A 10,732-nucleotide genomic window follows, 5' to 3' on the forward strand; every position below is an offset into this window, starting at 1 on the left:
TTCAGAATATTTTTTTTCTTGTTTTCCTGCTCTAAAAACTGGGTGCGTCTTATGGTCAGGTGCGTCTTATGGTCCGAAAAATACGGTAGGTTTGGACAGCAAGCTAGTATCTCACTAATGGCAGAACGAAAAGCAAGTGTAGGCATTGTTCATAACATGCACCTCAGTGTACATTTTTCTACAATGATATCCAGCTAGACAATTAATTAGTTCCAGCAATAACAGTCCAGCCACTTCAAAGAATGCAATAAAGTGAAACTATAATCTTCTGCTTAGAGAAGTGATTCTCAACCAGGGTGATGCAGCATCCTCAGGTGCCTGAGAGCCTCTGAAAGATGCCCCAAGGGTGCTAATGCAATGTTAGCATGCTTAGGTGTGCAAAAACGATTCACAATATAAGCCCACAGATTTCCACAGTATTAATGCTTTCTGACCTGCCATGGTCTCTCTGTTCTTTGCAGCAGAAAAACTGCCCTCATTAACTTTTCCATAACCAAAAAACCCCCAAAAACTAAAAGCCGACATTTTCTAAGGGTGCCTTGAGTCTAAACAGGTTGAGAACCACACACTTAAAACTGCTAACTCATAAAAGCTGGGATTGTTTTCATTTTTCTTCACACATCCCAGAACGGTCCTGATCTATGATCAGGCCTAAGTATTTCAACATGACATTTAAATAAGATCTTGCCTAACATTTATCTACCCACCTACTCACCATACACAGAAAGCTTTTACAGCTCTAAATCCTATCCTCAATGTTTTGCTCAATTAGCTCAATTTTCATCATGCAAAATACGCAGATTGAAAGAAATAACTTTCATAAGTCACCTGGTTCTGTACATAACTTGACACCTATATAAAGGCAATTATAAGGACATGGGGGGTGTGTTTCTGGTGGACCATAAACTGAATATAATCCAAGTATGCTCATCACTAAAAAGCCCAACAGCATACTGGGTTTATTAACAAGAATGCCTCTTGCAAATCAAAGGAAGAGATTCTTTTTCTCTCTCTCTGGCACTGACTGGCAAAGCCTCACCTGAAATGCTACATCCAGTTTTGTGCCCCAAACTCCAAAAAGGATGCGGACAGATGGAAAAGAATCCAGCACAGAAAGACAAGTGATTAGGGGCTTGGAGGCAAGACTTAGGAGGAAAGGCCAAAAGAACTAGGGTTCTCTGGTCTGGAGAAAAGACTGGAAGAAGTGGGAGATTGGCTAAAAGTCTTTAAAAAAAACAAAAACAAAACAAAACAAAAAACAAAAAAACCTCTCTCTCTCTCAGAAGGGCAATTAGAGAGGGGGAAAGGACTAGAAGCAATGGCCTCAAGCTTCAGGAGACGAATTTAGGCTGGAGATTAGTAAGAAGTTTCTGACTATGAGGGTGGTCAATCATTGGAACAGGCTACTTAAGAGAAGTTCCACAGCTCCACAACAGTTCACAACCTTCAACCCCTGGAAACTTGCAAGCACAGGTCAGACAGATGCTTGACTGGGAAGGTTCAGTCAGTCAGGGATAATGACCTTGCAAAGTGCCTTTTAGTCCTATTTTCTCCATGATCCTATAAAGCACCTCTTGACTCTCATTTCCTTTGTTTATTTACATGGTAGTATTAGCTATCAAAGTTTCCAAAAACACAGGCTTATTTTATACTAATTCTCATCCGGTTAGAGAAAAGTAAGATTTCAGACGTGAAGTTAAAGTATTTTATTGGACCCAACTTGCCTCGTCTCAACAAAACAAGCTTTCAGGCTTCAGGTACTCTCCACCCGGTCTGTGAAAAAAGCAGCCACAGTCCAAGCTAAACCCAATTTAAATCAAATGCTCTAGTCTAACCTAAATTAATAGGCAGTGAATTTGAAAGGCAAGTGTATCAAGCCACCGTGTCATTTAATACAAGAACTTTTCTGAAACTATACCTACACAAGACTAAAAACATCATAATTTTTTATTTTAAAAAGTCTGCGCGTATGCAGCCCTAATAGAAAGGAGCAAAGCAGAACTTAATTTGTCAGGTTAGTTTTCTTAACCTCTGCAACAATGAAAGTTTGCAAGTATATTAGAACCCGATTATTTTTGCTTCTAACGTGTTTGTAATTCAGTTCACAGGGCGCTGCTGAATTAAGAACAAGCTGTGCATTTTCTCCTTTCAACTAGTACACCTTTGAGGCCCTGCGCAACTATTTGCTCCCATTATATATTAACACCCTTGGCTAGCTCACAAACATCTTCGTGGGGGTGGGGGTGTGGGGGACTGGCATTAATCCTGCAGGGAACTGGGTTCTACTGTACAGGTCCAGTAGCCAGCTGCACAGGACTGCTTCAGTTCTCCTAATAAGTGAAGCAGCAGCACCCTTTGAAGTAAAAGCCACAGAGTCTACAATCTAAAATCAGACGTGCTCAACCTGAAGCCCACTGAGCCATCATATTTGGCCCACAGGGCTCACCACGGGTCAGGAAATTTGGCAACAGAGAAGCTGTGGCCATTAGTATGGCCTACTCCACCTTGTAAATTCCCAAATCTCACAGGGCCAGGCCACAGACCCTTTCCCCACCATGGGGCAAATTAGGGCTGAGCCATGCCTGTTACCCCTGCACTACCCCAGGGCTGGGTCATCCCCCACCCCAAAGGCCAGGTTGAAGCCAGTTCACACCCTGCTTCCCCATATGGGATGAAGCCATGCTCTCCTCCTCTTGCAGGGGCAGGTCAAGCCCCCTCACCGCTCCCCACCTCCAACGCATGGCTGGACATTGCTCATTGGAAGTGCCCTGGAAACTCGATTGGGACCACCACGTGGATCTGACCTATAGGCTGACTGGGCACTGCCCACCCAGGCCTCCCCCCCACCAGGGACAAAGGCTGAGCACCACTGATATAAGTAGACAAAACAGAGGAAGGGAAGGTGTGGCGGTGAGACAGCCCTACAGGCTCCCGAAGGGGAGAGGGCAGTCCCCAAACCCCACAAACAGCACCCTCCGCGGGGGAAACTTACCTCCCGGAGTGCAGCCAGAGCCAGAAATGCAGCCACGGCTGCACAAGCCGGTGTTACGCTGGCTGTTTAATCAGCTGTTCCCTGGATGGGGAACAGCTGAGCCACTTGCAGTGGCTGTTCCGGCCGCTGCAAAAAGATTTAAAAGCCTCACTGGAACCCGGGGGAGAAGAGGGAGCATGCTGGCATAGAGTATGCCAGACGCGCAGAGGCTTCTGCAGCAGAAAGGAGCAGCGCAGCTGGTTCAATGCTGGCAGGCAGAGCAGGGGAGGCGCTTGAGCCCCCTGTAGGAGGCTGGGGGAAAGGAAGCAACTTCACACTCCTCTCCTCCCCAGGGGTCTATTTCTTTTGAGGAAAAAAAAAACAAACCACACACAACAAAACACAAGAGAGAAGAGGCTCAAGATCAAAAATTGCCCTACTCAGAGGCGCTGAAGTATGTGCCAACCAACGCATATATAGCTTGCCAGTCTCTAGGACAGGAAGGCTACTCGAAGTGTGTGTGGGGGGCCAGCCTGACAAGTGTCAACAGAACCCACTCGGACGTGGGGTCCCCCTCGAGGCAAGCCAAGGTCAATCGAGCATGACTGAACCACAATTGCTGGCACCCATCCAGGTGGCGAGTGGACAGGGTATAGGAGAGGCGGAGCCCTGTAGAATATCACACCCAAGCCGTTAGTACTGCCATCCCCAGTGGACTGCCCCCCCCGGAAGAAAATCTCCACTGAACCCTCTCTTTATATAATAACACCAAGTTGTGGCAGGTGAGTTGAGGGGAGTGGCCCCACGTCAGATGGATAGTGCATCACTCCAGGAACCCCACTTAAGGTACCTTCCATCACAGGAGGGAAACATGGGGTGAACTGCTTAGTGTCATTAGGCAAGTCAGTGATAAAGCTGGAAACAGGCCCTAACCCTCAGGTTTACTGCCATACTGCCTCCAACGTTGTCCGTGTCTCTCGTTCATTTCTATGAACACTGAGGAATAAGACTGGAACACAAAACACTTCGTTTGGACCACAAACACAAAGTAAACATTTTTGCCTAGGCCCTTTGCACAGTAAACTTGTTTACAGGACTGACAGAGCAATTACACTATTTAGCTATGTCAGTTTACATACCTGTTCATTTCCAAAGACAATATCTGCAAATGTATATGTTTCTAAGAAAGAAAAAAGAAAGCAAGCATCACTTTGTGTGGAAAAGTTGCATCATAAGTATAAAGGATGATATTTTATAAGTCTTAAGTGTTCTATTTTTTTAAAAAATCCCACCCAAATCACTAGCCCATATACTTAAGTGAACCTACCGTCAGAGCTTTTGCATCTTACTGCTTTAAAGCACAGTTTTGCTCTTTCCCTACTGGCAAGTTTAGTATCTGAAATAATTAAAAAAAAAAGAGCCATATTGATCCAACCATTTAATCACCATAGTATCCAAGCACCAAAGTCCACAATCTTTACAATTTCAATAGCCTAATGCCATTGCTAGACCTCATATTTAGTAACTGCTCATAAGCCAACTGTATAAAAATAACTTAAAATCAACAATCGTTACTGGAATCTAACTTAGACTTTATTTCTTATTTCCTAATGGATACATAGTTCTACCATACTATAAATTATTCAGTACCTTAAAACGTCATAATTAGTAAACAAAACATTTGATTTTCTGGTCAGTTTTTCCTACTTAGTTAGAAATAAGTTGAAGTAGGTAGCAGAGGAAAGGAAAAGAGAGAACTGGATGAGAAACCAGTTCCAGAACTTGGGTGGTGGCAGCTAAAAATCTGATAATCTGTACAACAAGCAGCCCAGGTACCTGAACTCAAGTTCAGGCAAACAAAGTCACTATGACTACAGATGAAATTCCTTTAATTAATCTGCAGCATATTCATCTAAAAAAAAATAAATAAATGAGGAAAATAAAGGTGTATCTACATGGCACAAACATCTTGTACAGAGCTACCAAAGCCACTGCCCTGGAAATAGCACAGCCTTATTACTGCAGTGCTTTACCTGGGTTAGTCAGATCTACTAAGAAGCAGAAAGCTTTAACCTGAGAAAAGGGCTATGATAGCACAGCTGCTTCTGCTTCTACTGCTCCAGCTACCTCTTATACAAACTGCCATGGCACAGCCCTCTGCACTATTTTACCACCATAATAAATAGGATAATGATAGATGCGATGGGAGGGACAGCAGATGAAGAGCAGGGGACAAGGAAGTCACAACCTAAAACAAACCTCTGCTAACCAACCAATCCAAAGACTTAGCTTGCTCTGCCAATGACCTGATATATTAGTATACTAATGTCTTTTCATGGACTTAGCCATGTTTAAGAACTAGAACAATACAATAATTTAAAACAATTTCAACGTGCTTACGATTCTGATTTGGTGCAATTTACTAAAATTTTAATGCCTTCTTCATACGATTTTAAACAATTTATTTGGTGCAAACTATTAATAAAAATACACACCTTTGTCTTCAGAGACCTTTACAGATTTCTGTAACTTCCAGTGTTTGCTATTGCTCGATACTTGTACTACATGAAATTCTTTAACACCAGTTTCACTCTTAAAAAAAGAGAAAAAAAGGATAAATTATGCCAAAGTGATTAAGACTTTATTCTACAAAGATGTGAAGACCTAGTTCAAAGTCTAGCATGCCTGATAGATTTGAAATTTTGAAGGCTTTGATTTATATTTGTAAGAGTAACTATTAGCCACAAGAGACTGACCCTTCCCCTCCCCTACTGGTAACCACTGAACAACATTAATGAGGGGGTTTTTTTGTTTGTTTGTTTTTGGGGGTTTTTTTAGACAGCACCCAATTTAAACCAGAAAAGTAAAATAGGTGAGGACACATAGGCATGAAGTTGGTTCACAACTACATAACTTAAAACCCCCCACCCTGTTTGACTCCATATCCAGTGCAGTATGCATTAGGCCACTCTCATCCCCATCATCAACACCACTATTTGCTTAAGTTAGGTAGGCAATACCACCATATTACCACCTGGGACACCATGTTTTATTTAAAATAGCTTGATTCTTAATGCCACCTACTAGTTCTGCTCTTTTTTCCCCCAGCATCTTCCAAGAGAAGATGTTTTGTAGAAATGAACTGCATCTAAACTACTAAGGAGCTCTGTATGTGACCTACTGAGGCTGGAGTTCTCGCTTATCCCATCTCCTTCAGTCAGGGAAATATTAGAAGCAACGTAAAATATTTCTTTGATCCTACGTGGTTGCATTGATATGGTTTTCTGCATCTCTGGTTATACATATCCTGATAACACCCCCCCATTATTAAAGGAACTCTTCCAGCATACATAGCTGGTCTAACTATTCATTGCACAGTTCAACCTCATTTCTTTAAAAAAAACAAACAAACAAAAATAGTAGAATTTCTCTGCAAAAATGAAGTGAGATAGGAACTTTCCAGCTTCCACCCTCAAGATCAGGGCCTTGCAACTCACACATGGAAAGCAACTTGCACATGGTTCACATGTTGAAATGAGCCAGTGTTATGCAGAAAGAGTAAGTCAGCCACACAAGTAGATGGATTCACATGGGAAGGAAGGGGAGGGGAAAAAAAATGAGGTCTCCATTCCTTAAAGCCTATTAGAAGTCTCTGAAGTTTTTGCCTAAACCTGGGATTTCAGCAAATGTTTATATAAAGCAGGGGTCAGCAACATTTTTGGGCAGACTTCCAAACACACCTGCAACCTCAACTTGTAAGGTACTGGCATGCCAGGGGTGGATGGTGGGGAAGCCACAAGGGCCCGACCTTTGTTGTGGCAGTACAGCCCTGGCCCCTTTCCTGATGTCTGCCCCAAGGCATGTGTGCCAAGCAAAAGGCCTTCAAATGCCACACTGGCACCTGTGCTAGGGGTTGCCTACCCATGATGCAGAGCATGGAAGAAGTTGGAGAATTGCAGCCGTAGGACATGCCAAACCACTGCACCAGCCTTACAACTTCAGTTACAATTTCACTCGTGGGGACCTATCCATTTGAGAGTAAGTGCAACAAAGCTCCCAAGACTCAAACTCCAAGCTGAAGTTAATCACATTCTTCCATTCACACCTAGCAACAAAACTTGTTGCAGAAAGGGTTCAGCATACCACTAGTATAGAAAAGCCAAGATCTGCAACTTATCTCCCTCAAGAATGGGGAAGAAGTAGTTTCAACTACAACTCCTGAAGGGTAAAACAAAAGAAATACAAAAGACACCTACAACAATTCACATTTGGGGGTTCAGGAAGTTAAAAGAGTTTCAAAGGAAAAATAGACAAGTTCTTTTTAGGATTACCCCACTGTCAATATTTCACCACATCAATGTATGTCAATATGCAAGTTACATTTGTCTTTTTTGGGTTTGTTTGTTTTTTTTAAAACAAGACTGCAGTAATTTGACCTTCGACATGCTACCAGATGACCAAACACACACTTAAAAGCTGTATCTAGACATTCTACTGGGAACATGCCTTGGCAAAAAAGGATAAGGACAAAAACTCAAATCCCCTGCCCTAAACAAAACAAAAAACCCCCCAAACTTACAGTATTGATATTTTCCACATCGACAAATACCAGCATATTGTCCCCTCTGCCTTCTTCATCCTCAAGAGCATTACTCCTGGAGACAGTAGCTCGAACATTCAAAGATCGACTTGTACAAATGACAGCAGTATGTCTTAATACTCTATGACTAGAAAGAGAAAACAGCAGGTACTAAGTTGCAATACTGTTACAGAGCTTCTGACTAACCTATTAAGATTTTACATTTGAGAAAGAAAACCAGGCTATTATAAAATTTCTTCCCTGTTCTCTACTGATATATCTTCTCTTGAACCAAGGTGTTAGAAAGTAAAGATGGAGCAACTGATGTTCATGTTTGAACCCACCCTGTTTGTCAGGCCCAAGGTTTTGAAGAATTCAAAATAATTGGGAAAAAAAATGCCAACAGATTCATATTCAGCCATATGTAAAAGTTTAATTATTACTGTTTCTAGATTTTAAAAGGATTAATCTGGTTAGATTAAATAAGCATTTTCTTCTTAAAAATCAGCACTGACATACATTTTTTCAGTGCTGAAAGACCACACCAGTTATATGTCAGTGATTTTCAGTTCCCATCAAGATAAGAAACTATTCTTAGTTTTTGTAGTTCCTTCTCTGTAGGCAAAAGATCATACACACATTCTAGCAGGAAGTTAAACCTAGGACTTCACATATCCCATGATGCATAAGTACCCTTTCTTCCTATCGAATCACTCTGATCGAAACAGAAAAAATGTGAACAAGCAGGACTATCAGATTCACAGGGATAGAAGGGATCTCAAGATAATCTGTTTCAACCTCCCTACACATATTACAGAACAGTATAAGGGGACTGCATGAGGCCATTTGCTCGGGACAGGAGTATCCCCGATTAAAGCATTCCAGTCAAGTGTTCATCTAACCTACACTTGAAAATGTCCACAGGTAGAGAGTCCCACAAGCTTTGGAGTAGTTTATTCCAAAGCTTAAACCACCCTCAGTCAGGAAGTTCTTCTTACTAGCCAACCTAATTTTGCCCTGCTGCAGGTGTGAAACCATCAATCCTTATCCTAAACTGTGTCCACAGCAGTCATCTTCATCCTCCATAAAACCACCCTTCAAATATCTGAAGACTCAGTGCAAACCCCACTCCAGTCTTCTCCTCTAGGCAAAATAGACAGTACTAGACACCACTCCAGATGAAGCCTCACCAGTGCTCAACACTGGTAGAGGGACCACTTCCCTTGATTTGCAAGTGCCACTCCTCTTACTACAAACTAGTTGGCTTCTTTTCTTGCAACAAGAGAATACACAGTGGCTCATGCTCATCTTATGGTCTACTGTGACCCCCAGGCCCTCTTCTACAATACCACAACCTAGTCAGTCTTTTCCCAGTTTGTTTCATCACAAATGCAGGACTTTGCACTCATCCTTGTTAAAATTTCACCCAATCAATTTTGGACCGTTTCTCCTTTTGTCAAAGGTAATTCTGAATTCTAGCCCCCACACCCCCCACATGAATGCAGAAAAGCTACTCCTCAATCATCCCTGTCTAACACTTAACCCACTTCTTGAAGACCTCCAGTAAGAAGATTCTACAACTTCTCAGCAGTCTCTTCCACTGTCTTTCTTTTAGCAATAAGGAAGTTTTTTCCTGATACCCAAGCTGAATCCATTTTCAAGCCACTGCTTTGCACCCTGACCTCCATAGCAAAGGAGAACAACTTTTATTTTCCCTTATGGCAGCCTTTCAGATATATTTTAAGACTCCTTTTACTTCTTGCCCCCCACCTTTGTTGGCTTTTCTATAAGCTAAAGATGCCTAGTTCTCTCATCCTTTCCTTGTATGCCTTCCTAACTCAAGTTTTCTAATCTATCAAGACCCATCTGAAAACTATTCCTATCCTACAATGTGTCTGTAATCCTTCACAGTTTGGTCATCTACAATTCTCTCAGGAAATACTCTATTCTGGCATTTAACTCATTAACAACCAACATGTTAAGTAGAACCAGGCCTAGAACAGAACCCTGTGGGACCCTGCTCAAAACCTCCTGCCATTCTACACAGCTTTACGAGTTGCACAAAAAGCCCCTACCTCTCTCAAAAGAGCAGCTGGAAGAAATAGAATGCTAGATGCCGTCTCAACAAATCAAGACTCCAGCAGCATATCAAATGGTACCAGTGATCGTCAGGGCTATCAAACATTTCCTCATTCCAAAGAGGGGAAAAAGGACCCAAGAAGTGTAAAACACACACACACACACGCTCTCTCTCTGACAAATTGACCAGTGGATTGTTCCTAGATCTTTTCCCTGACATAGAGGATGGACTTATTGACACTCAAATCTACAATATTAGTGCTCGGAGTAGGTACAAGAAACCATGATTATAAACTATCCCTATAATAACTGGCAAGTATAAAAACCAAGACACAAAAGAAAAGAATCCCAAGAGCAAAACTAGAATGAGTGTATGTGAAATCTCTACTCAGGTCCAGAGCACATAAGCAGGGCTATAGCATAAAGAAACCCAAAACCTAGAGTACATTTGTTCACCAGCATCTTTGTAGGTGACTATGACCTATTCAAAACCAAGATGCTAACAAGCCATACTGCTTATGAAAAGAGATACTCTGTTGCCCTTTCAAAGCAGCCAGCCTGGACAAGGACTGAACCTCAGAATAAGCAATGCAAGCCACTCTTTGCAGGGCTAGAAGGGCCAAGTTTAAAAAAAAAGATTAAAAAACCCCCCAATTACTGCAACTTCATGCCATCAATGAAGCTATTTGTATTTAAATATTAGATGAAATAAGCAGCTAGAAATTTCTGGCCATGTGTTGAACTGAAGATAAGCTTTTCAGACTCATAAATGAGTAGGGCTTTCTATTACAATACACAGGAATAAAGTAACTGATGCCCTAAACCAAAGAAGAATGAAATATTGAGTCTTTAAGCAAAAAAGCCATATTTTATGGATACTACTTTAAGACAATGTGGAGCTTTGTTTCCTTAAAAATGGAAGCATATTTTGAGAGATCTTAACTCTACAAATACCTAAATTCAGTTCAACAGATACTGCCCAGAAAAATTAGCTTTCAAATATCTTTATGGAACTAAAGATCATGTTTTGCTGTCTTGTAGCAAAGTTAAACTTTCATACATTTCATAGACATTAGGGCTGGAAGGGACCTCGGGAGATCATC

At 41.7% G+C, this 10,732-nt stretch overlaps 1 protein-coding gene across 8 annotated transcripts in view; it reads right to left on the reverse strand.

Moving 5' to 3' along the window:
* The window catches only part of TRAPPC8 (trafficking protein particle complex 8), a 104,679-nt gene that overhangs the window by 11,378 nt on the left and 82,569 nt on the right, over positions 1–10,732 (reverse strand). For all 8 annotated transcript variants that reach the window (XM_019547487.1, XM_019547440.1, XM_019547432.1 and 5 more), the window contains 4 exons: positions 7,551–7,698; positions 5,467–5,563; positions 4,299–4,367; positions 4,111–4,151 (listed from right to left, as the gene is read on the reverse strand). In XM_019547487.1, coding sequence (XP_019403032.1) covers positions 4,111–4,151; positions 4,299–4,367; positions 5,467–5,563; positions 7,551–7,698 — 355 coding nt within the window. The remainder of the gene's footprint in view (positions 1–4,110; positions 4,152–4,298; positions 4,368–5,466; positions 5,564–7,550; positions 7,699–10,732) is intronic.

Source organism: Crocodylus porosus, unplaced genomic scaffold (assembly GCF_001723895.1).
Source record: "Crocodylus porosus isolate Cpor-Errol unplaced genomic scaffold, CroPor_comp1, whole genome shotgun sequence".
Classification (NCBI taxonomy): domain Eukaryota; kingdom Metazoa; phylum Chordata; order Crocodylia; family Crocodylidae; genus Crocodylus; species Crocodylus porosus.